Here is a 25,467-nt window from a genome sequence, read left to right as displayed (position 1 = left end):
GGCCACACAGCTTCCCCTCTCCCTTCCCTGAGCCACAGGCTCAGGCTGACATGCACGGAAATCTGCCTGGACACGGAAAAAAAGGCAGGAGCCAGGGAGCCTGATGCAGGTTTTTTCTGTACATCAGTGTTTTTGACACCACAGCCTGTTGCTGCATATAATAAAACAGAAATCAGAAAGAGCAACCAGAATACACACCCAAAGGCAAAAAACCCTCGGCTTAAAGAAGGTGCTGCCAGGCCCCCGGGGGAAGGCTGGCAGCGGGGCTCCAAGGGGGGAAACGCCTGCCCTGGCTGGGGAGAAACACAACACAAAGAAAAACGAACCAACAGAAAAACCCACCCAAGGCTCCCGCTGCGGAGCGGGAAGAGCCAGAAATCCCCCGATTGTCCCGACCTCAGTCCTGTTAGCACCTGTACAATAAAACTGTACCGGCCCCGAGGCGGAGCAGCCCGCCCGCACCCGCTCCCGCACAGAGAGCTGCTCCCGGGACACCGGCGGGGCGAGGAGGGGGCTTCTGCCGTAGGGACAGAGCCTGGGGCGGGGCACAAGCTGCCGAAGCGGGGGACGCGCTGGGGGCCGCGGGCTGCGCCTGCCCGGGCGGCAGCCGCCGGGGACAGGGAGCAGCAGCACGAATGAGATGGAGGAAGGAGCCCGGGAGAGGATGGAGCAGTGGGGCTGGCTCCCGGCTGGGGCTGAGCGCTGGCAGCAGGAGCCAGCTCCAAAGCCAAGGGAAGGGGCTGTCCCCTGGCTTGTTGCCAGGGAGGGACGGGAACCCCTGGGCCTAGCTGGCCTCGGGGCACGCTGGAGAGGGGCGGGGGACGGCCTCATCCCATAGCCCGGAGCTCACCATCACAGTGATACAGACTCAGCAAAAACAAAGAAAACATTACAAATTAAATACTAATTAAATAAATACTATGGAAGACATTGGGAGGGGGAGGGCAAACAGAGAGGCGCAGTTCTGTAGGGTCCGGAGGGAAGGGGCGGCGGCTCCCACCCCTCGCTGCCCCATTGAGCCCCGTGGACGGGGTTCCATCACCCACCGGAGCTGGATGAGGCGGCGGCAGAGACTGCCACTGCTCGTGGCCAAGGGACCTCGGGAAGTCCTTGGAGTCGAGGGTCCTCCCTCCCCAGCTGGCGGAGACCCTGAGGAGAGGAGGAGCGGCTGCTCAAAGACTCGGGTCCCTGCTGCTGGCGCTGAGAGAGCTGCTTCCCCTTGGTCCTTATTATTGCCTCGTGATGCCGGGAGTGGCCTGTCCCCGTCAGCTGCTCCAGGCCTGGTACTCCACGGCCGAGCCCAGCAGCTGCAGCAGCTCGGGCTCGTAGTGCACCAGCTCCACAGTCTCTGCCGTGCCCGGCGCCAGCTCAGGGCTTGCCGGCACCTCCTCCTGTGCCAGCACCTGGCTGAGGGACACCTGGCGCTGGAACTCTGCCCGGGGCAGCGTGGCCACCTCGAAGTGCGGGAAGCGGGCCTGGAATATGCGGGAGGACAGCTTCAGCCGCTTGAGCACATCAGAGAACAGGAACCAGTTGCAGGGCCTGCGAGGATGGCAAGAGCACAGCTGGTTATAGGGTGGAGGAGGCTGCAGGCACCGTGCCCACGCCCCTGTCTCCCGCCTCCTGGCATGCTGGCCCTCCCCTCTGACCCTGGCACTGTTCTCCATGTGCTGCTTCCCCTCAGGAGCCCACGGACTGGGGTTTGATCACAGCCTCGCAGGTCACAGCTTTTTAAAACACTCACAGCCAGGCAGGGACAGCGGTGTGAAAGTCCTGCCTTCAACAAGGTCCTGGCAGCTTCCCTGCCAGAAATAAGCCACATGTCAGGAAATGGAGCTTCTAGTGTGGTTTATTGCTGGAGGGCATGCTGCATGTGTCCTTCTGCATGGACAAACACTGGCAGGCACAGAAATTTGCTAACAGAGGGGCGGTACTTTGGTTGCTGCCTCTTCCAAGTCACCCTTCTGCCCCAACAACAGCCACCATGTCACAGGGGGTGCAGGGTTGTTCCAGTGCTGGGACTGATTTAGCCATAGTGGAAGGGAAACAATTCTCAGAGCCATCAGTGTGAGTTGCTGCTGAAGGAAAATGGGGCTAGGAGCAGGATCACAGGGATGAGAGAGGGGAGCTTCCTGACAGGCACAGCACAGGGACATGCAGAGCAGCAGGATGTGCCTGGCCATGGAGGGTGGGGGAAGCCCTGATGAGCCTTTCCTGCTCCCTAAGAACACTCCAGGCTGTGCCAAGACAGGTGCTGCTTCCCCAGCTTCCCCTGTGCCACAGCCACAACTTCCCCTCTGCTGTCCAGAGCAGCTATGGCTGCCCCTGGATCCCTGGCAGTGTCCAAGGCCAGGCTGGATGGGGTTTGGAGCAGCCTGGGACAGTGGAAGGTGTCCCTGCCCATGGCAGGGGGTGGAACTGGATGAGCTGTAAGGCCCTTCCCAACCCAAACCATTCTGGGATTCTGTGATGATTCTATGAAAAAAAACCACCTGAAATCTACGAGCAGCTCTTAACCCCACCAGAACGACCGACGTGCTGCCACCCGTGTCACCCGTGGTCCTGCTCTGCTCCAGGGAAAGGTACTCACCCCCGGGAGACCGACACTTGGAGGTTGTAGCTGGGAAGCAGTGGCTTGTCTGAGAACTCAAACATGAAGTTATCTGCTTCTTGCTCCTCTTCCTCCTGGTCTGAACTCCCTGGAGGGTTGAGCAGCAGGTCGCAGCCGATGGTGTCCTTGCCCTCTGCAACAGGACAGAGGTTGGCACTGCTCAGTCACACACCAGCCAGTGCTGGCACTCCCTGGCCACTGCCACGACCCCACGGGCACCTTCCCACAACATTCCTGCAGCCAGGTGAGAACCGCACCCCTCCTGCTCCCCTCCTGCTCCCCTCCAGCCCCTCGTCCCAGAGGAACATGGAGCAAGCACTGCTGCTCTGCACAGAGGGATTGCTCACTGACCAGGTGAGGTGGGGAGAACACCCTGAGTCATGGCAGGAAGCTCAGGTGTGCTCTGGTCCCACAGCTGGGATGGGGCACAGCCTGCACCATGAGCCACCCCACTGGCAGACCCCAGACTCTCTCCAAATTGACCTTGGGCTCTCTCCCATGTCAGCACAGACCTCCTCAGCCTGGAAGAGCCTGGAACAGCGAGGTGGGAGGTGGATGTAGAGAGGCTTTGCCTGCACAGGCCCTACCAAGGAAGGCACAGCAAGAGCTCTGCTCCTCAAGAGCTTCTCCACCCAGACCCCACCCTCAGAACCTCCAGCAGGTGACCCAGGGGAGCCAGCACCCATCCCAGTGAGGACAGCAAGGCTGTGCCACCAGAGACTAATCCAAGCAAGCTACAAGCATGAGGGGAGATTTAAGCTGGATATATGGAAGAAGTTCTTCCCTGTGGCTGCCCCATCCCTGCAAGTGTTTAAGGCCAGGTTGGACAGGGCTTGGAGCAACCTGGGATAGTGGAAGGTGTCTCTGCCATGGTAGAAGAGTGGAATAAGATGGTCTTTAAGGTCCCTTCCAACTCAAACCATTCCATGATTCTATGACTTAGAGAATTTGCCTGGCTGTTCCAGGAGGCACCTGAGATCCAGCAGGATCTGTGTCCAGAGGGGATGGAGAACAGCAGGCTGGATCCAAAAGCATTTAATACCAGATAATCTTCCTATTTACCCATCTGAACAGCTCCTGTTGAAGAGAAGCTTGCTGCCTGGATTTTATTATGAAGAGGTGTGAATTATTGCAGAGTGGTTTTATCCCTCTGAGATAATACAGGAGAATTCCAAAAACTTCCAGGTAAGAGAGTTCAGATTCTACAGAGAGCAGCCAGGCCCAGTGTGCCCCTGAGCAAATAAACCAATCATGCAAAAGTTCAACCCCACACATGAGAAAAAAGACTGAAAAAAAGAAAATCTTCTGGTGTGCTGCACGAGGAAGCTTCACACACCCAGCTGCTCACCCAGCACGAGTGGGATTCCAACAGAGGAACAACAGCAGGTGACAGGAGACACTGGTGCAGGCAGGGTCTCAGGGAAAAATAAGTTATTTCCTAGTGCTGCCAAGGGAAAAAATTCTCTAAGAAACAGAGTGCTGTAATCGTCAAAACTTGCTGTAGAATAGGACAAAAATAAGTGACATGGTTATTGATCCATTGTTGCTGCTGGCAAAGCTCAGATGCCATCACTGAAAAACCTCAGATTTCCTGAGCAACTCAGAAAAAAAATAATTAAATGCATTTAACGTGGCAAAAATAGGGCCCAGTGTCTGTCCTGAAAGCTCAGTCCTGTCTGTCTGCCCGTGCAAAGGCTGGGACAAGGACAGGAACATTCTGTACCACTGAGGGAGACAATCAGGCACAACAATGCCTGTCCCAGGTGGAGACAAACCCCGGACTGGGACTTTGTATGGAGCTCCAGCAGCACCAAGTGCAGGACACTGATGACTTTTCCACACCACAGAGATCCCACACCCTGGCTTCCTTCATTATCCTTCTGCCCCCAGAGAGTTGCAGACCTCAGGGAAAATGTGGACAGCATTCCTGCCTCAAAGAATAGGAACAGCTCAAGCAGGGCCTGGGATTTCTCCTGTATCCTGAGGGACGTACTTCAGCTGGTGGAGCTGATGGAAAGGGAGATTTCAAAGGACTGGTCCACCAGAGAAGGAGAGTTGTTTGCTGCCTGTGATGATTGAGAGCAGCTCAGTTATTCCAGAGCAGAACCAGGTACTTTCCTGCCCTGGGCTGTACCTGTTCCAGGTGACCCAAGGCGACTGCCAAGGTACCCGAGCCAGAAAGGGACATTTCAGGACACAGAGTAAACAGGCTGTAAAGAAACCAGCACCATGTCCTGGGCTTGGGCATCCCACTTTTTCTGTGGCTCTGGCAGTGTCCGGCACAGCGCAGGCACTGGGCTGGCACGGCAGCTGCTGCTGTTGTAAACTGATCCCAGGAGGATGGGGAGGAGGGTCCCTTCCTGTGCCTGCTGGAAACAGACCTGGCAGGGTAAGGGATCCCTTCTCAGCTGGGTTAGCTCCTGCCTCCCAAAGGCAGCACTGGGAATGCTCCGTGGATGGGGCAGCAGGAGGGATGGCGTGCCCAGCCCTCAGACAGCAGCTCCAACTTGGGATCCGCCTCAGCCACAGCTGGAAATATCCCACAAGCAACATCAAAGCCACAGGGCTCCAGAACCTTTTGTGCAGCTTACATTTCTCCAGGGATCATCATTCCATGTCTGGAAGAACCTCTGTTAAAGCACCTGAAGTGTGAACATCAGCCCAACCAACACTGGAAGGAACTTTCCACGACAGCAAGGATGAAATGATGCTTCCAGGGGAGGGTAGAGGAAGATCAGTGTGGGATTGTCTGACTTGTTAAAAGCTTCAGGTTGCCCAGGAGAGAAGAAAAACCTGGCAGAAGGTATCATGTGAGTGACAGAGACCCAGCAGAGACACATCCCCAGTGGCCAGAACTCAGTGTGAAGTGGAAGGGGAAGAGGCTGGATATGTTTCACCTGGAAAGATGCGTTTCAACGGGAAGAGGCTGGATGTGTTTCACAGAGGTGGTGGTGTTTCACCACCCTCAAATGAAGAAATACTCTGAAAAGCTCAACTAAGGTCCAGGGGCAGGAAAAGAAGTGCAATGCTTAGCCCTCCCTATGGAGATTTTCCACATTAGCCAAGGCTCCAAGTAAGGCCCTTTGAGCACTGAACTGCCATCACTGCAGCATTCCAGTCCCCCTCCACCCCCAAGGAACACCTAAGAGTCAGTGATGGTTTGCTTACTGAAAAAACAATCCTTTTGGTTTTGCCTGTAGGGGTGGAGGACTGAAATGTGGGAAGACAGCAGCCTACATCTCAAGCCAGGAGCTTACAGAGGGAAGGGACACTGACAAATGGGACACAGGGAGATACCAGAACTCAAGCAAAAAGCTCTCTGGGCAACCAGGAACTCAGCAGTGACCAAAGAGAGCCAAACTCGTCTACCCACAAATTCACACACCATCTTCCTTCCTTGTTTATCAGAGAAATCCAAGTGGGAATCAGTGATAAATCAAAAGGGGTAGTATCTTTAAAAATACCACAAAGAACAGCTATTTTTCTTTGTAAAGGCTTGTGACAGCTTTGAGAGTGAGAAATTCTGAGGAAGGAGGTTGAGGTTTGAACTGTTCCCTTGGCAGGGCTGAGGTGCAGCAGCCTACAAACAGCGCTCTCAGGAGTGCAGAATTTCTCCTGTTCTGGAATGGAAAGACATCAGGGTCCTCCAAGGACAAGTCCTCTACCAAGAGCACCCTCCTCAACGTATCAGATCTTTTTTCTTTCTAGAAGGATGTTAGAAGTTATGGAGGTGAGCAACTACAACCAACAAGCAGCCTCTCAGCCTGCCGGCATAAATACTCCAGGTCCTTACGGAGGGCTCGGGAGCGCTGAACTTGGAAGAGGCTGGAGGGACTCCAGTGTGCCACAGGCCCATGCCAGATCCAGAACTTCTTCCACTGTAACCACAGTTTTGAGGAAGTGACAGTAAAGGCAGAAGTCAGCCCTTCACTGGGAAATGCCTGGTGGTGCAAGAACAGGACCTCCCCTGGATGAACATCTCCCCTCCAAAGCAGAGGAGAGGGATGGGCAGCTCTGGGAACCTGGGAGTTCAAGAGTTGTACACCTTGGAGGGATGAGTATGTCCTTTACCTTCCTTGGTGACTGGTTAGCAGGGGAGCAACAAGAACTGCTACAAGAATGACATGCTCGGGATCGACAACCAAAGACCCTCAGGAGTCACCAGCAGCACCTGGTGCCCAGTCCTGCATTTCAAGGGATGCACATATTCAGCTTCCCAAAGAAGTCCCTTCCAGGAGCAACTCCCAGCATGTATCAGCATGGCAAGGTCTCTAACCAAAGCATGAGTGGGGAGGGATGTGGCCAAACCCGAGGGAATGATGTGTTTTACACGGCACCACCTCCTGCCCTGCTGCCGCTGACCCGGCCCGCACAGCACTCACCGAGCACGGAGCTGCTGTAGAAATCCCAGGCTGTCCGAGGGTCCCCGTCACTGCGGCCCTGCAGGTCTGACAGGTAATCTAGAGAGGGGAAATCGAGAGGGTTAACAGCTCAAAGCATCATCCCAGTGTGCATACCCACAGATCCAGGGGGAGCCGCTTCACCCTGCTGCTTTTCCCACTTGGGCATCACAGCAGAAGCTGAACCACGGCTGCAGGAAGGGTGTTCCCACTCAGGAGTGGGCATCACCCCAGGCCCCCGACCAGGAAATGGGAGCTGACATGGGGAAACAACAGTGTGAAGTGGCTTGGAAAGAAAGATTCTTAGAGCAGTCCTGAACTCCAAATCACCACCCCCAAAACCTGTGTGAGTAGTTGAGCCTGGAGGAGCTCACACAGGCTATAGGCAAACAGAGTTTTTTCAACACTGGAGATTTTCTGTCTTGTCTCTGTCTGGGAACCACCTCTTGCTGTCCCTTCCTTGCTGTTGTGGAGAAGCCATAACACTCGTCTTGTGTGTACACAAATGGCACCGAACGCGGCCACAGGGATCCAAAATGGCCCCTTCTGCCAGCAGCAGCAGCATTTGGGCAGGGCTCTTTTCGCAGCATTATTTGGCAACAAAAATCTGTTCACTTAGGTGAGGCAGTAGAACCAGGGACTGTGGAACAGCATCTCCAAGCAGAGCACTGTCTTTAGTTGTGTGACCACAGCACAGCCGTCTCCTTGCAGGCTGAAAACTGAAAAGTGACTTGTATCTTATACAGGAAACAGATACAATTCTACACTTAAAGTTTGGGTGGTAAAAACATGCTTGTGTGAGAGGACAGAGCTAAAGACTGAGTCTGGTTCTGCTCAAGCCCTTTGACACCCGGACTTGGCCCTGTATGCTGCCAGAGGGGAAGGATGGGAGCACTGTGACCCCAGGCCTGGCACCTACCACAGAGGAAGCGCTTCATCACATCGCTGGTGGCCAACTTCACTGCTGTCTGCCCAGAATACGTGGCCAGAGTGGGATCAGCACCATAGGAAAGGAGAAGCCACATGGTTTCCAGGTTGTCATTCGCTACTGCATCATGGACAGGCCTGCAAGGGCAGAAGCAGAAGGGGGCCGGGAGTTTGCTAAGGAAATGCTCTGGTTTGGGCTAAGATCAATTTAGTGATGACCAACCTGGAGAAGCCACCCCGCTCCCTGCCCCACCCTGCCCCTGGCTCACCTGGTGCCGTCCTGGGCACTGCAGTTGACGTTGGCGCCGTGCTGGAGCAGGATGTGCAGGATGTCGATCCAGCCGCGCGCGCAGGCCTCGTGCAGGGCCGTGTACCCCGCGTTGTCGTGGTGGTTCACGTCACTGCTCTTCTTCTGCAGGCAGTACAGCACCACGTCCTGCACAACAAGAGCACGGCTGTGACAAGCAGCCCAGGTGGGGCAGCAGGGGCACACGCAGGAGGACACAGGACTCACCTTGTAGCCCAGGCGAGCTGCTCGCTGCAGGAGCGTCTCCCCTGCGTTCTTGTTCACAATCAGCCGCCGAGCTCCGGGAGGAACGTTCTGGGCCGGGGGCGACTCAGGGGAACTCCCCGGGCTGGCCCGATGGGACTTACAAAGTGTCCACAAGTCCTGGGGCTTCTTCAGAGAGCACGTTTTGGGCTGGTTGCAGCAGCCTTTCCCCTGGGAAAGAAAGGAATACAACTCCTTGGCACATGTGGCCATGACTCACAGGAGTCCCCTTCTCCCTCTTCTCCCCTCATGTGTTCCCCTCATCCATTCAAGCCTTACCTTCCCCTCGTCACAGATCCCTGCCAGGTGTTTGGTTTTACATTTGCGTTTTCCTGATGGTTTCTCCAGCTCTTCTTGGACAGGAGAGCTGTCGGAGTGCTCCAGGAAGAAGCCATTCCGAAAGTCCGTGCGTCCTTGAGATTTCCGGGGGGATGGGGATAGCCTGCTCCTCAGCTGGAGCTCTGTGCCTTTGCCCTTCCCAGACTCCTTCTGCTTCCGGTGCCTACAATCTAAAGGAGAAATGTGAATGAGGAGCTTCTTCAGGTACCACACCAAAGGTCACCCAGACCTCTGCCACCAGGCAAGACAAACTGCCCATCTCTGACAGCTGCACAGGAATCAGAGAAGCTGTGGCTGCCGCGGAATCCCTGGAAGTGTCCAAGGCCAGGTTGGACAGGGCTTGGAACAGCCTGGGATAGTGGTGGAACAGCAGGTGGTGGAACTGGATGAGCTTTAAGGTCTCTTCCAACCCAAACTTTTCTGGGATTCCATGATTCTAAATCCAGCCTCAGGGTAGGGGCAAACCCTCCCGAATGCTGCTGCACTCAAAGCTCCTTCCAGGCTCCTGTTCTGAACAGGAGGCATCTTGAGAGAGCCCTTGAGTTGCCAAGACACCAGGAAGCCGACTTGAAACTTTGTTCCTGGTCTGACAGAGGCTCCCAGACACTGCAGGATAGTGTAACACCATGCTGGAGTAGATACCGGCTGCTGGGAGGGCAGCAGCCACCTCTGCTCCCCACAGCATCTCAGCAGCACCTCCGCCTCTCTTGAGGAGTGCCAGTCTGAGCTCCGATGTGGCAGAAGGCAACAGGGCCGTGTCCACTTCATGCCCTCCAAGGGCACAGCCCAAACACGCAGAGGGCTGGCACAAGTGCTGCCCATGACAGCTTTGCCCCCGAAGTCAGCTGTGTGACCCTGGACACAGCTATGAGCCACAGCCAAGTGCCAGCACACTGCCACACACACTGAGCCCTGTGCACTGCTGGACGGATCCCATGGCCTCAACTGTCCCTGCACAGGGAGAGGGGACCACAGGGACTGCTGCCCTCAGGGACGTGCTCATCATGGATTTAGGTTTTGCAGAGGGTGTGGCAGTGGCAGGGGAAGGCACAGGAGCAGTGGCAGAACAGAGGTGGGCACAGGTGGGCACAGCGTGTTCCTCCTCACACCTACAAACCGCAGAGCGGGTTCCCCCATCACTCCACCCTTTCTAATTCTCTCACCCTTGTGCTCCCCGGTGCAAGTCTGTAAGTGGCCCTCACCAAGCAAGACAAAGCCACGAGCAGCCGAGTTGGATCAGGATGGCTCCGCGTCCCCCTGCGTTAGCCCAGAGTGCTGAGCACAGCTCCCAGGGGCCCTGCTTGTCCACAAATATTCCACTGTGCTACCTCGTCCCACTGTCGTTTTCCCACGCCCTCTGTCTTAATGCGAGGGTAAGATCAGTGTCTAATTAGCCACATAAATTGCTGTTTACTGCTCTGGAATGTACTGTAAATGTTTTTGAAAGAAGAGCTGATCAATTGAAGCAGCCTGTGCTGCAGCCACCAAGTCATTAAAAGTGAGGGAGTTTCATCATTACAAAAAAAATCCTGAGAACCAAATCTCCAAAATTCCACACGTAACAAAACAAAAAATTCCCATGCTGGTCCCCAGTTTAGTACCAGAACACCCTTCCCAGGTTGTACCTGCTTTGGATTTCCGCCTCCGGTGGGGATATCCCACTTGCTCCTCCTCCCGCTCAGTCAGGTATTCCCCTGTCTGGTATTTCCGACTTTTCTGCCGTCTCCTTTTCTTCCTTTTGATGTGGCCATCCTCCTCCTCCTCCTCCTCCTCCTCGTTGGGCTCCCACAGCTGCCTGGGTGATTCCGCTCTCCAGGGCAGCTCCCGGGTCCTCCTCGTGTGACAGCTGCTCCTCTCAGACACAGACCTGTCCCTGTCCCTGCGGCTGTGGCAGCGGGATGTCCTGTGGGATTTACGCAGCTTGCGATGTTTCAAGGATGTCTCCTCCTCCTCCTCCTCTTCCTCCTCCTCCTCCTCTTCTTCCTGATCCTCCTCCAGCAATGGTAAAATCTCCTGACCACTCACATCACACTCTCCCATCACACCAGCAGAAGAGCCAGCAATGCTTCCTGCAAAAAAGTGGGATTTCTAGCTGACAAAAAAGCCAAGAGGATCCACAAGGCAAAGCCTCAAAGCAGGACAAAATGCAGGGACAAGGCCAGGTGAAAAGGGAATACTCCCAGTCCAAGCAGGACTGTCACTGGGAGCCTGGGCACCAACTCACCTGACTGACTGCGCGTCCGGCTGCTCAGCACCACCGGAATGAAATCCCTGAAGTTGTTCTTGGGCTTCTTCTCCAAGTAACCTGTGGGGAAAACCAAGCCTTGAGAAAACAGACCACAGACGTGTGATGTGGGAACGGCAGTGCAGTGTCACCACAGCAGGGACTACTCCGATGGTGTAAGGGGGATGGCTTTGAACAAGCAGAGGTTGGTTTAGATTGGATATAGGGAAGAAGTTTTTGACAATGAGGGTGATAAAACACTGGCACAGGTTCTCCAGAGAGGTGGGGGATGCACCATCCCTGGAAACATCCAAGGCCAGGCTCGACCAGGAGCAACCTGGTCTAGTGGAAGGTGCCCCTGCCCATGGCAGCAGGGTGGAGCAAGATGAGCTTTAAGATCCCTCCCAACCTCCTCTATTCTGGGAGTCTGATCATGCTGCAGCTCTAGTTTGGATCCCAACCCAGCTCCAGAGGCCATTTGGCTTCAGGGGAGCAGCAGTTTGGCTCGGAGGGCAGGCTGACCCTGCAGGAACCCACTGCCATTCCCCAGAGTACCTTCCTCGTGGCTGTCTCCGCGGTGAGCCGGAGATGGGCACTCCGTCTTCGCTGGCCTCCTACGCTTGCGCTTTACCCTGAGGCTGTTGTGATCTGTGATGGCACCCAGGCTGCCACGGCCTTCCCGGCCTTCCTGCTTGCCAAGCTCATGTGGATTGTCATGGTGTTTTTGCCACTGTGAAGGAAAGACACAGGCTGAAGCTGGAGCTTCCAATGGCTGAGCTGGAGCAGCACAGAAAGGACAAAACTCCATCCCCACTGCTTATGCTGGTGCCCCTCCAGCTTTTTTGACACTCCAGATACATTTTTTTCCCTGGACAACCTGCAGCACAGGTACATTCCCCCACAGCCAGGCAATGCCCAGGAGCACAGGTAGGAGGCCCTGTGCCCTCAGCTGTCCCCCCATGAGAGCTCTCTCCTCTCCCCCAGCCCCACCTTTGCCGTGGGATGTCCCAACCCGTCCCACGCACCTTCCGGCCATGCACACTCCTGCTTCCCGACTTGCTTGGGGACTCCTCACTGTCCTGGCCTTGGCACTTCAGTCTCTTGTGGCTCTGCCTGGTGTCCCCGTCATGCTGCCGCTTGCCCTTGCAGCGTGTGCCACCCTCCTGCTTGATTTGCCCCGTTCCTTTGAGCTTGGCGTCAGCGAAGCCCTGAGGAGCCGCTCCGCCCCGCAGGCAGGTCACCGATGGAAAGGACACATCACACTCCACTCGCTCCTTCTTGACCCTGCACAGATCCACCTGCTGCACACATGGGAGGGGCTCTGTGGCCAGCGGCTCCTGGGAGCCCTCACAGCCCGGCTCCTTGCGCTGGCCATCCGTGGGCACCTCTGGCACCATCCGCAGGCCCTGCTGCCCAGCCGGTGGCAGGTCATGTGACAAATATGCTGCCAACACTTGGTTTTTGGGTTTTGCATCCGACTGCTTGAGGCTACAGCTCCCCTGGGGAGCCTCAGTCTGTGCATTGCCCACCTGACCGGAGTCAGCCTCCGGCTGAGTGCACTCCTGACTCTTCAGAGTGTTGTCCTGCTTCCCTTTCCCCCCCTTCCCATCCAAAGCGCTGGTCTGGAGAGCTGGACCTGTCTCCAGTGGGGCTGGGTTAGCTGGCTCCTCGTAGGGCTTGGGCAAGGCCCGGCAGCTCTTGCTCTTGGCCGCAGCATCCTGTTCCTGAGGCGGGAGCCGGGGCAGCCCCTCCGGCAGGCTCTGGGCGGCCGCGCTGGGCTCGGCGGGCTGCACGCTCGGGAAGGCCGGGAGCTCCCCCACCCCGGCTGGCTTGCAGGGGCTGCTCTGGTTCGGGGGCAGCTGTCCTGTCGTGGAGATGCCGATGGAAAGCAGCGGGGTTTGATGATAAGGAGACCAGCCCAGGGGCAGAAGCTGAGGGTTGGAAGGTTTTCCATTGACGGGGCATCGCGGGTACACACTTCCCTGGACGGGATTCCAGGTGGCGATGTCCTTGGACTGACACAAAGGAGCTCCTGGAGCAACTCTGCCGTGAAGCAGTCTCCTGGCAGGATCCTGCTGTCCTTCGGTGCTGACCTGGTTGGCTTTCTTCCCACAGGGAATGCCGGCACTGCGGGGCTCGCCCTGGTCGATGATGGAGATGGGCTCCTGCTTGGGCAGGTGGCGCGGGTCCCTGCTGAGGCTCACGCCGGCGTCCTTGCTGAGCAGCAGCGAGGCTGGCACCGGGTTGGCGACGCCGACGTAAGTGCCGGGAATGGTGCTGATGAGCGTGGTGTTCTTCACCCAGGAGCCCTGCTCACCGTTGCGCAGGAACTCGGGAAAGATGACCAAGGGCGGGGTGGTGCCGAGGCACGAGGTGACGCTGCTGCCCGTGGCCTGTGCCGCACGCTGGGACTTGGAGAGGACGGTGGTGAGCAGCGCTTTGCCACTGGTGTGCACGGGCGTGAGGATGGGCATGGGCGGGGTCTTGCGCTGGCTGGGCGGAGGCAGTTTCTGGCGGTTGGACTTCGAGGAGAGATCAAGAGGCATCTCACTGCACTCCGGGGATGAGACCATCTCACGCTCCAGCTGGGGAGGGGACTTCAGAGGAGACAGGGAAGTGGCAGCCCCCGGTGCATGTGGCTCGGGAGCTGCCGGGGCTCTGGCCTGCACGGCGGTGCCAGAGGAGGGAGCAGCGCTCCCGCCCGATGCTGCCGGCGGAGCCTGGCTGGAGGGCAGGGCCAGGCCGGTGCTGGACAGGGGAGTGCTCTCAGCCGCAGCCTGGGCACTGCTTCCGCCCGAGGGTGGGGGGCAGCTGAGCTGATTCACCTCCACAGACACCACTTTGGCATCCGAAGCCAAGGGCCTGGTGACAGAGAAGGTGTAGGGGTAGGAACGCAGCTCTGGGGAAGCAATAATGCCCGGCAGGCAACGCTCGTGCAGGTAGGAAGGCAGGACAGGGAGGGTGAGCGTGGAGGAGACCCCCAGGGTGGCCGGGAGCGTGGCCACGCTGAGCGGTTGCCCGCAGCTGGGCGGGGGGATGTACACCAGTGACTGGCTCGGGCTCAGCACAGCCCCAGCCTGGAAGGACAGGGGCAGCTTTTGCATAGCAGGGGCCTGAGAGGGGGGAAAGCAAACCCTGTTCAATGTGAAGGTGGCGGGAGTGGAGGCAGAGGTGTTGCAGCTGGAGACAACCACAGACAACGTCCCTTCTGCGAGCACGCCTGGCCCTTGTGCTGCAGTGCTCGGGGGGGCTTTCTCGTTCCCAGCAGTCTCACTCTCTGGAGCCACAGAGCAGGCTGGGGCAGCATCAGCCTGCTTGTCGCTGGGAGGATCTGCCGGTGTCCAGGCAGCGTCAGCACCACTGCTCTCCTGCTCCACAGCTCTGGGGGTTGCTGGCTCCTGCCCTCTGCCATCCCCCTGACCTGCCAGAGGGCCCGGGGCGTCATCTGTCACAGTCTTTTCCACACACTCCAGGTTTGGGTTGGGATCAGGTGGCTGCTCCTCCAGTTTGGGTCCAAGCTTTTCCTCCACCTTGCCATCAGCATCCAGCCCCTGGGCACTGCTGCCACCACCGCTGACTGCTGTGAGCTCCACCTGCAACAAGAAGGGAGAAGGTGTTGCTGGGAGCTGTGCAGGTGGCACCCAGGGAAGCAGGAAGGATCTGCCCACCCAGGACACAGAGCCAGAAGCAGCAAACAGCTCTGCCCAAAGGAGAGCACCGCTTTGCTTCACTGCATCCCTCTCAACAAGCCATGGAATCCATTAGGGAAAATGCTCCTGCTTGGCCTATTCCATCAGGGAATGGCCTTCTTGGACCCAGCTGTGCAGGCAAAGAACCCACCTCGGAAAGGCTGCTGCTGACACAAAACTCTTGAGACCCCAAGTGCTGGGAGCTGCTTGTTTTAGACTCCTCATCAGAAATTGGGGCTCTCCTAGGTGAGGAAGAAGACACAGTATTACGAAACCCCAAAATACCCTCTCAGCATCCCCCCCCCCCCATCCCTGTGTGGGACAGTGCAGCAGCTGTACACCTTCCTGTACACCTTCCACCCTCATCATGGGCCAGCCCAGCCTTCCCCAGTGTCACAGCCTGGTGCCACACACCTGCTCCTGTCCCCTCTGTTTCCCATTCTGTCCCACCACACCTTTCCATCCTCCCCTGAGTCTCATCCTGCTTGTCTCTTCTTCCACAGGTACCTCCTCATTCCCATTCCTCCTGCTTCCTCCCTGCCCTGGGACCCCCAGCCCAGCCTAGCTGCCAGTGGGGATCTCCCTCTGGTGCCAAAGCACTCTGGGCTCAGGAGGCCTGGACAGGAGCAGCGGGTGTCCACGGCCATCCCGATGTGCCGTGTCTTGCTGGCCAGCATGTCTGGACCCTTTGTCTCTGGAATGTGATTTCTCAGTGGAAAGCCGGGATTCAGGACAAGGACTGTGACCTCCTTGGGACACTCCTTCCCTGGTGGTATTCACCAGACAGCACTTCCCTGGTGTTTTGCTTGGGACAAGCTTCTGGTGCCAGGACAAAACAGATCAAGTTTGGATTCTGTTGATGACATCATTTCAGCCGGATTTGCTCCCTACACCCTGGGCTTGCACAGCAGTCACAGACACAAGCTGTGGGCACACGATTCATCTTCGTACTCCCAGTGCTGGGGCCCTGTTACATACCCCTAGCACCAGCATCCCGCTCTGGGCTGCCTCAGCCCTGGGACTCTGTACCCCCAGTACCAGGAATCTTCTCTGTACCCCTTGCAGCAGGACCCTGCTCTGTTCCCCCAGTGCCAGGAACCTGCTCCGTATCCTCTGCACCTGGACACTGCTCTGTTCCCCCGTCACTGGAACCCCGCTCTGGGCTGCCTTAGCCCCAGGACGCTGCTCTGTACCCCAGTGCCGGGCCTCTGCTTGGCGCTGTTTCCGTGCCATCCCCACCGACCTTCGGGTCAGCGACAGCCCGGTCGGTACCTCCAGGGGCTCCCGCGTTCTCAGGGCTCCCCGGCCCACCCGTCACAGGACGCGGGGCGGGGATGGCGGCCGGGGCCAAGCCGTCTCAGCGCAGCCGGCGGCGGGGGGCGAGCGGCCCGAGAGGCCGGAGCGGGCGGGGGTCCCGGGGGTCGCGGGGGTGCCGGGGCCGGCGCGGAGCGGGGCCGGGGCCGAGCGCGAGGGGGCGCCCGAGCGCAGCCGCCCGCCCGCGGGGCCCGCCCGGGCACGGCGCTCCCGGCGCTTCCCGGAGATTCCCGGCGATTCCCGGCGCTTCCCGGAGATTCCCGGCGCTTCCCGGCCCGCGGCTCGCCCGCCGCTACCCGCAGGGCCGGCGGGATCCCCTGCCCAGCTCCCCTCGGCTGCCCCGGAGCAGCCCCGAGGGCAGTGCGTGGTCTCCGCCCGGCCCTGCCGGGGCTCCTCCCGGGGCTCCTCCCGGGGCGGTGCGCGATGCCGCCCGCAGAGACGGGGCCCAAGGAATGAGATGGGGATCGTGGGCGCGAGAGCGCCTGACGCCGCCCCCCGCCCTGCCCAGATATCCCAAAATTTGACGTTTATTGTAAGCTCGGAGCAGCGCCGAGAGGCTCGGCGGGTAACGCCATGGCAGCCCTTATCTGTGGGACACAGGGCGCCCGGCGGTGCTGCGGGCGGCAGATCAGCTCGGCCCGAGCCAGACCTGGGGCTCGTCCCTGCCCACCGCTGCTGCACCGGCCTCGGGGGACGTCCGCCAAAACCCTCGGCACTCGCGGCCAGCAATGACAGCCACACGCTGCCTCTGTGCACATAAAGCTCCCCTGGCTTTGGCAAATGCATGGAAGAGACACGGTGGCCTTGAGGAAGCCACACACGAGTCAGTTCTCAGAATAAGACCCCTGAGCCACAGGAATGAACAGGCGATGCAAAGCCACAGAGCTTGGCTTGATCGATCCTACCTCCCAGCCACTAATCCTCCCTAATCTCCTGTTTGGTGGCATCTCACAACTCTCCCATCTGATCATTTGGTTGGCACAAACCCTCCTGGGTCACTAAAAGCTTTTAGTTCAAACTCTTTCCCTTTCTTGGCCATTGAGAGCACAGGTCTGGTAAAGCCAACAGCACATGCAGACAACTTGGCCTCATCACCATCAAAGCCGTGGAGGCAACATAACCACACACGGGCAACAGATCCTCTGCAAGACCTCCAGCTCACTCCTTGCTGGAGCATGGGATGTGGGGACCCTCCCGGAATGCCAACATATCCAATACATCCAACTCCTCCCTGTGGCTCATTTGCACTTCAGGCCATTTTTGACCCCAGTAAAAAGGGGCTGAGTCAGCACCAGCTCCCTTTCTCACAACCTCTCCAGATCCCTAAGTGGCTTTCTCGTCCCTCCTTCCCCCTGCCCGCCGCCCACGCACCTCACCTCTCCTCGTTGAGGCCACACATGCGAATCCGCTCTGTGCTGGTCCAGTTGTGCACCCCGCTGTACAGAGGTGCCGTAGAGATCATGACAGCTGCTCCTCACCCTCCAGGACCTGCTGGGGCTCCAGGGGCCACTCTGCCTGCAAAAGGGAAACAGAGGCTTGGGACCTCTCCCCAGGATGATCGATTCAACCGTGCTTCTGGAAAACTCATCCTCAGCTTTGCTGCCAGGCAGATGGGGAACAACGTCCAGGGATGCCACAGGTCTGGAAAAGGAGGAATTAGCAGTGCCTTTGGACAGAATCCACTGTCCACTCATCCTCTCATTAAACAATGTTTTATTAAAATTAAAAAGCCACTGGATACCCTGAGAGTTTCACACAAGCGTCTTCACACACTCACAACACATCCTTTGAAACATTCCCCCCACTTTTCTTCTCCCTCCAGAGGAACCTCCAGCACCAGAAGACAACAAGCAGAGCTGTACAAGGTGATGGTCTTTTACAGCACTGAAACTTCAAGGCTGCACAGGACTCTCCTAAAGCAGCCCATGGCAGGTCCTAGAGGCAAAGCCTTGAACAAGGAGGGTCTCTCCTCAACTGAGGGCCCATGGAGGGATCAGGGGTTTGCCAGAGGTGCTGCCAAGGGTTTATCCCCTCCTTCTGTGAGGAAGGTGCTGGTTTTCTTTGGAGTTATGGGTGGAAAACATGAGGGAATCCAGAGATTCGGGAGCATCCATGAGGCACTGTCAGCTGGGTGGAGCTTTCAGGGGAGAGCGCTGCAGCCAATCGTGCAGCGCTGGGTGTTGGAGCATTGAGAAGCTCTGCTGCTCCAGGGAAAAGGCAGAGGAGGAAGAGAGGATCTCCTGTGCTAACAAGTGGACTCAGCCAAACCAAGCAGGACTGACTGCAAAAGGGAGAGAGATGCTGTCAAGGAGGTTCAGGGAAATACTAAACCCTGGAGGTAAAGCAGGCACAGAGCCACGGCAACGCTCTCGGTGCAGCGGTGGGAGTGGGAATTAGCTGGAAGCAGCACGTGATCCCAAATCTCTGTCAGTTGTCTTTTCCCTGACAAACTCCTGGCGACACCGGCTCTGCACGGGACAAGCAGCAGCTTGTGCCAGGAAAGGAGCCACACAGGGACCTGCCGGCCAACAGCTCAAGGCACAAGGCACAGGACTGAGAGGCTCCTCCGAACGCAGCTGCTGCCGGGTGTCCTCGCTGCAGCCTGAACGTGCCGGGGGGGGATCCTCGGGAGAGGAAAAAGGGGCCAGGCACACGGGAGAAACGGGGGCAAGGCAGCTGGTGTGCCAAAGAGAAAGAGACGGACCCATCTGCACGTACGAGGGCACAAGTGAGCAAACACTGCACGGAAATCAGAGGTCAGGGGAAGAGGGGAAACCTGCTAAAAACACATACTGCGAGACAGGAGAAATCCTCGGTAGCGATGGGGAGACGGGCAGACGCCGAGGCAGAGAGCAGGGTCATACCCAAAGAGAACGAGGTGGCTTGGAGCAGGAAGGGGAGGAGTCTTTCGATGCTTGGAGAGAAATGCAACATAAAGGAAATAGGGGAACAAACAATCTGCGGGGATTTCACCATCTTAGGCTAAACTGAAAGAAGGGGAGGAGGAAGGTTCTGCCCCCCAAGCACGGCAGCAGGACAGATGTTCCAGGAGGAATCAAAAGGGACGTTCTGTGCAACGGGGGAACGGGATGCGTGTGGCTGCACAACGTGGAGTTGGGGACAAGCAGAGATCAGGCGTGACCCTGGAACAGGTCTGCCAAGGGAGAAGTGATAACGGGGTGCTGCGAGGAGCTGGGAGAAATAGCACGTTTGGAGTGCTCGAGTAAGAGCTGGTCAAAAGAGCTGGAATGACGGCCACAAGAAGAGAGCTGGGAGGACACAGCGACAGAGATCAACACTGTTTCGTGGATTCTTGGCCTCTATCCTCTACAGACGAGGTGGGACACATGCCAAAGACAGGCATTTCACAGGGAACGAAGAACAGAAAAGAAAAAGAATCCAGATATGAACTCAGAGAAGGAATAAAGAAGGGGCCAAGCACCAGACGTGGGTTCAAGCACAAACCAGTGGAGCAACAGCATCCTTAAAAAGGCAGACCAGGAAGTTTATTGGGAAATGCAGGGATGAGCAGCCTCCCGATGCAACACTGAACCAGGGAGAGCAACTGCAGCCTCCCTGGGTCAGAACGCTGTCAGCCGAGTCGGCACAAGGAAACCGAGCAGATCTCCCATCTACACTGGTGCAGCTGGAAGCGACATTAAAGGGATGTAATTAAACTCGTAGGAAACCCTTGGAGAACACAACTAGGGCATGGCTTCACATGCCTGTCTTCGAGCAGAAGAAGCTGTTGAGAAACTGTTGAAGCCCTTCTCTCCCCTCATCCCTTCAGTCATGTCACTGAAGCCCTGCAGTATCGCAGTAAGCTTGACCAGGGAGTTGATCTCTGTTTAAAATACTTTTTTTTCCTTTTTTTTTTCCTGGCTGGACTGGTTTTAACCCATACCAGCTCCTAGATCAGCTTCACCAAGAGGGAGAGAGGGCAGAGCCTGGCACAGGCTCTACTTAATCCACAGCGTCTGCCAAAGGAAGTGTATACGAAACCACAGTCTTATTTTGATTTAGCTAAATAGGTGCTCAGCCAATTCTAATTAACGCCAAAGAAAACGAGTTTAGAATGAAGCAAGAACATCGAGGCATTCTGTGTGGGGAAGCTCACACGGTATTAAAGCACCTTCACCTCCCGAAACAAAACGTGCCCTAAGAACTGTGAGCAAGGAAGGTGCTGAACACGCTCACCTCCAACAACAAGCCCTCGGAGAGGTTTGCAATGAAGCTAATATGGTGAATTAAAAGAAGAGGGGATTTTGTTCATTAAGGCAATACATCTCATCATTTCGCAAAAGGAAACGATGCTACTCTGCAAGCCCGCCTCTTCCAGGCTCCAGGAAAAGCAAAGCAGATGTTTTCCTTGCAGTGAAAGCGTGCTTTTACTCAGGTTAGCGATGACTTGGCTACCCATGGAAGGTCCCTTGGATTAAGTCAAGAAATTACTCTACTGAAATACTGCTGTACAGTGATGGAAACAAGTTTCTTGAGATGAAATTCTTCAGGAATGGACATTTTTTAACCATTATCTCTAGACGAGTCCTCCTTGCAATGAAAACCCAACAGCACCAAGACAACCATCATTTCAGGGCAGGCTGAGCAAGGGTTCCAGGACAGGCTCCTGCAGCATTCACCTACCAGCTCCCACTGCTGACAAGAATTAAGCCCATGCCATCTCCACGCTGACCTGGTTAAACCCTGTCTGTTCCCTGGCTCTTGGGGATCCCAGCTTGAGTTGCCTGAAATGAGGCTGCCTAATTGTTTCCCACAGCAACGCTGCCCCTCACGCTCAGACCTCCCACCCCAGCGTTAACGCACCAAAGGGGTTGCAAAGTGGATTCTGAAGCCACCCTCTGCAAGCCACCCTCCTGTCCCAGTGACAGCGATCCCTTGGCCTGATCAGATCCCGGAGCTGACAACTCTCAGCTCCTCAAGTGCTTGCATTGGCAAACACATAAAGCAACTTCTCGGGCTGGCACCAACCTGCCAGTCACGGATAGCCAAGGGTTTGCTTCTCACTGGGGAATTTGGTGCTGTTGGTGTTTGCCCTCACACATGTCACAACTACATTGCCACCTGGTCTAACTCACTTTGATCAGATTAACCAGAGCCGTGACCTCCAACAGCATCCACCTTACGGCACCTGCAGCAGAGCCAGGCCTACCAGTGTGGGAAGGGGGCTGTTCCCTGCTCCTCCCACAGACAGCCTGTGCCAATCACTTCTCCACGGTGCAAACACATCCCTCTGTAGGACCATGCTGCCTTGATCCCCCACAAGAGGCTTTCCATGTATTTTCCTGCTCTGTGCACTTCCAAGTACTAAAACCACTTGGATCTCAAGGTGCTTACCCTTCCTCTCCTCCATGCCAGCCCCAGCACATGAGCCACACACCAAGAGATGGACACTGTCCTGCTGCACCCTGCCGAGGCAGGTGTGGGGTGACAGGTACTGAAACACCAGCAGCCAGTCTTCTCAACCCCCCCAACACAAGGATTCCCTCTGCCTGGGCTCAGGGCAGGCACAACATCCCCAACACAGTTGGGAGAGCACCGAGCAAAAGACTCAACCAGCAGCACGTGCTCCACTGCTGGCAACAGGAGCTCAGCCGATGGCCCAAGTTCACCCAGGAAGAGCATCAGCTTTGCCTTTCCCCCTGCATGAGTGGCAGCCACAGCATGAGCTGACTCCAGGGATCCCAGTGCAGGTCACTTGGTGCAGCTCAGCTGCTCCAGAGCCTTTATGGACACAGTAAACACTGCCTCCATCCATGCTGCATTGAGTGGGCCAGCGGCACAGAAGAAGGAAAAGGACTTCCCAGCCTCAGGGTATGGAACAGGAGAAAGGCTCCCACATCCCTTGGCAGCAGGAGATGGGGAGGATGTCATGGTTGCCCTCCCACAGCACCGTGTGGCTCCTGCGGCCAGGGGCCACTGCGGAAGGCCGGGAGCAATGCACTTTGACCCTGGAAACACACCCGCAGGAGACACCTTTGAAACATTCATTCCCAGAGCAGCAAAACCTGGAAGGAAGGGGGTTCTATCCCCTGGATGGCTACAAAATATAAAATGAGGTCAGCTGCTGGAAACTCGAGTGGGATTCAGCGCTCAGAGCACAGCTGGCCATTTTGACAGGAGCGGGAGCAGCGGAATGAGGGGGGATGTGCCCTGCAGCTCTTCCCTGGGCTCAGGTGGGCCAGAAGGGAATGGTCTGCAGTGACAGGCAGGTCTCCTTCCCTTGCCATAGTTTGTTCACTTTGGCAATTCTTCGTTGCCATTAGTAACGAAGGCAAGGAATTCTATTTGTTTCGATATGTGATGGTCTGGTGTCCATTGGAGGTGCAGAGGGCCGGAGCAAGCACCAATCCCGAGACCTGCCCCCAGCACCTCGGCTCCAAGCATGGTTTTGGAAAACCTTGTGGAGTAAACTGCTGGCAAAAAATTAAAACTGAAATCAGATATTAAATCAAAAAACCTATGGCGGCCCTATCACAGGACTTGCAGTGGGCACGATATGCAACGAGGGAAAAATTTAAACAAGAAAACCGAAAAAAAAAGAGAACAGTCTATCTTATGTTACCACTCATGCAGAGGTCAGAAACTGTAGAAGAATGGACCAGGAATGATGAGAGTGGCACAAAATCCAGCAAGGACGGGCCAGGCCACCTCTGGGGCTGTCTGGGCAGAGCGGTGCCCGGCGAGGGCGGCCCTGAGCCAGGTTTGGTCCCCGCTGCCTGCACAGCCGCCCCGGCCGCTGCGGAGCTGAGCCAGGCTTTGCCTACACGCATTTGCTTAAGCTGATTTAAAGACACAGTAACACCACACGTAATTATAGATCCTCAGCACGATGAATTGGAAATAAAAAAGAGAAAATCCATCCCTATTTCAGAAAAAAATAAAAAGTTTGCTGCACACTGGGCAGCGCTGTGATAATTGGTCCCAGCTGCTGGACAACTGGTGTCACTAAACCCTGGCTTGTTTGCAACAACCAGGCTGTCCCCACCAAAGCCCACAAATTTTTAAGGACTGAAAAAGAGCCATTAAGGGATGATAACATTCAAAAATGTCTCTGACAAGGTGCACATCATCCAAAACCCCAAAAGCAGAGCGCAGCCTCCCACGCCAAGAAGCCAGGCTGGTGCTCCAGAGCCCAGAGGTCCCAAGGGCAGCTCTGAAGGCCAAACCCCGCAGGAGCCTGGGCTCTGACACCTGGAATGCGCTTTCAGACCCAGGTGACAACGATGCAGCCGGTGTCCTCGACTGGTGCCACGCAGCCTCCAGCCAGTGCTGGCAGTGGGACCGCCTAAACCCAAAGGGTGGCCAGGGCAATGGAAGCAGCACAGCAGAAATGGAAGGGAAGGAAGGGAAGAGAAGAAAGGGAAGGGAAGGCTGCTGCAGACGGCCAAAAAGACGCAGAGGAGCTGCGAAGGGCACGGGATGCACCAGCCCTGCCCTGGCACTCATCCCCAGACTCCAGGAGATGAGGATGCCGGAGAGCGGATGCTCTGTGAGAGGAGAAACTCACTTCGTCTCTATTTTAGCCTGGTAGACCTTTTCCCGGTGCTGCTCTGAACCGGCCTCACCCAAGCTGGGATGAGGGCACCGATGTCGCTCGCCGAGGAGCCAGGACCCCTCCCGGTACCGACACGCTGCCGCGGGAGGGTTAGTTTCCTCTCCGGTGAGGGCGGCAGGAAGCGCCGCCTCCCTCGCCCGGTCCTGCCGCTGCCCGGCCATCACCGTGAGCACGGGCGGGGGACCGGCCGCCCCCGCCGCCCCGCCCCGGGCGCCGGGGGGCGTCGGCACGGAGCGGCACCGCCCCGGCCCCGGCCGCAGCCCGCCCCGGGGCCGGGTCCGCGGGGGTTCCCCGGCGAGCCCCCCGCCCGAGGCGCGGCACGTCTCGCTCCCGAGCCCCGCGAGGCCACGGCACGGCCCACGGCCCCGCGCCGCCGCCGGGGCCCCGCGGGGCGGGCAGCCCCCCCTGCCCGGGACACGGCGGCCTCGCGGCCGCTCCGGGGGCTTCGCCCCGCACCCCGCAGCCTTGCCGGGGGCCAGGCCCCGCGGTGCTGCCCCGCGCCGGCTCCCGCAGCCCCCGGCTCAACAGTTGCCCCCGGGGCCGCTCCCCGGTGGAGCGTCCCGCAAGCCCCGGCGGCCGCGGCCGGGCCCCCGCGCTGCCGCACCGGGGCAGCCCCGGACATGGAGGTGGCGGCGGCCGCGCTGCCCCCGGGGAGGGCTCTTCCGCCACCGCCCGGCACCCGGCCGGTCGGCGCCCGCAGCCGAACCGGCCCCGGGCACGGCGGCGGCCGGGGCGGGCTCGGGCCACGCTGCCAAACTCCACGAGCGCCCGGCGCCGCCGTCCCACCACCGCCCCGGGAGCGCCGCGCTTCGCCGCCGCCCCGCCCCGCCCCGGGACCCCCCGCACCGCCCCGGCAGCGGCAGGTGCCGCCGGTGCCGGAGCTGGAGCAGCCGTGCCGGGCAGGGCAGCGGCACCGCCGCGCCGTCGCGGGGCGGGGAGCGGAGCCGCCGCCGCCGCCGCCCGCTGCCCCCCGCCCGGCGCTGTCAGTGCCCGCCGCGCCCCCGCCGCTGTCCCGCCGCAGGACGTCGCCGTCCCCCCCAGCCCGCACACCCCCCTCGCGCCGCCCCACCGCCGCCCCCAGGGGTGTCCCGGGACCGTTTCCATGGAGATCCCGTCCGGACGGCCGGGAGGGGGGGGTCGGGCCACCCGCTCCCCCCCGCCTGCCCCCGTGCGCCGTGGGTGCGGGGCGGCGCGGGCCCGGGGTGCCCGGGCAGCGGGGGCCGGGGTCCAGCGCGGGGCGGCGCGGGGCGGTGGGTACGCACCTGCTTCCCGAGGCGGGCGGCCGGCGGGGGGCGGCGGGCCGGGGCGGGCCCCTGCCCCAGGCGGCGGGTCGGACCCCGGGCGCTGCGAGCGGCGGTTCGGCGGCAGCGGCGGCGGCGGAGGAGACACTGGCAGCGGCAGCCGGAGTGTGAGGGCGAGAGCGAGCCGCGGCCGCGCGGGCTGCCGGGAGCCGTAGTCCGTCCGCCGGGGCCGGGAGCCGCCGAGCCGCCCCGCGGACTGCGGGTCCCGGCGTGCCGCGCGCCCCGGCCCGCGCGGGGGGGCCGGTCCGGAGAGGGAACGGGCGGGCGCGGGGAGGGAACGAGGGAGGGAGCGCGGGGAGGGAGGGAGGGGGCTCCGCGCCCGGCGCGGCCCCGGGAGGGGCGGGGGGCGGGAGGCCGCCGCGCCCGGGGTTCGGCACGGCACGGAGCGGAGCGGCTCGGCACGGGGGGAGCCCAACGCACACACGCCCCGCACACACACACACGCCCGCCCGACCCCGCGCCGGGGCACCGGCTCCCGCACCGGGGAGCGACGCTCGCTCCGCACCGGGGGGAGGAGAAGGATGGAGGAGGAGGCG

General features: G+C 58.7%; 1 protein-coding gene across 1 annotated transcript; it reads right to left on the bottom strand.

The window, feature by feature from the left end:
- Positions 1–332: 332 nt before the first annotated feature.
- On the bottom strand, positions 333–25,027 carry BCORL1 (BCL6 corepressor like 1). Its single transcript, XM_082289189.1, has 14 exons — positions 24,893–25,027; positions 17,431–17,569; positions 14,892–14,982; positions 12,077–14,644; positions 11,607–11,781; positions 11,052–11,132; positions 10,453–10,896; positions 8,768–8,997; positions 8,453–8,659; positions 8,208–8,374; positions 7,931–8,076; positions 6,994–7,071; positions 2,591–2,744; positions 333–1,542 (listed from the first exon to the last, which is right to left on the bottom strand). Exons 2-14 carry the CDS (start codon positions 17,514–17,516, stop codon positions 1,266–1,268), a joined length of 4,704 nt encoding a protein of 1,567 aa, XP_082145315.1. The 5' UTR covers positions 17,517–17,569; positions 24,893–25,027; the 3' UTR covers positions 333–1,265.
- Positions 25,028–25,467: the final 440 nt, after the last annotated feature.

This window comes from Coloeus monedula (assembly GCF_965178545.1).
Source record: "Coloeus monedula genome assembly, chromosome: 12".
Taxonomy (NCBI): Eukaryota; Metazoa; Chordata; class Aves; order Passeriformes; family Corvidae; genus Coloeus; species Coloeus monedula.
The sequence above is the reverse complement of the archived record's forward strand: the minus strand, read 5'-3'. Positions and strand labels throughout refer to the sequence as shown.

What these genes read in the sequence shown, in the direction of transcription:
- BCORL1 (XM_082289189.1), bottom strand. Translation starts at nt 17,516, where the DNA reads ATGATCTCTACGGCACCTCTGTACAGCGGGGTGCACAACTGGACCAGC. An exon ending in CGGAGACAGCCACGAGGAAG is followed by an intron (nt 11,133 to 11,606) that starts GTACTCTGGGGA and finishes TTTTCCCCACAG; the next exon opens with GTTACTTGGAGAAGAAGCCC. An exon ending in GATGAAGCGCTTCCTCTGTG is followed by an intron (nt 7,072 to 7,930) that starts GTAGGTGCCAGG and finishes TCCCCTCTCTAG; the next exon opens with ATTACCTGTCAGACCTGCAG.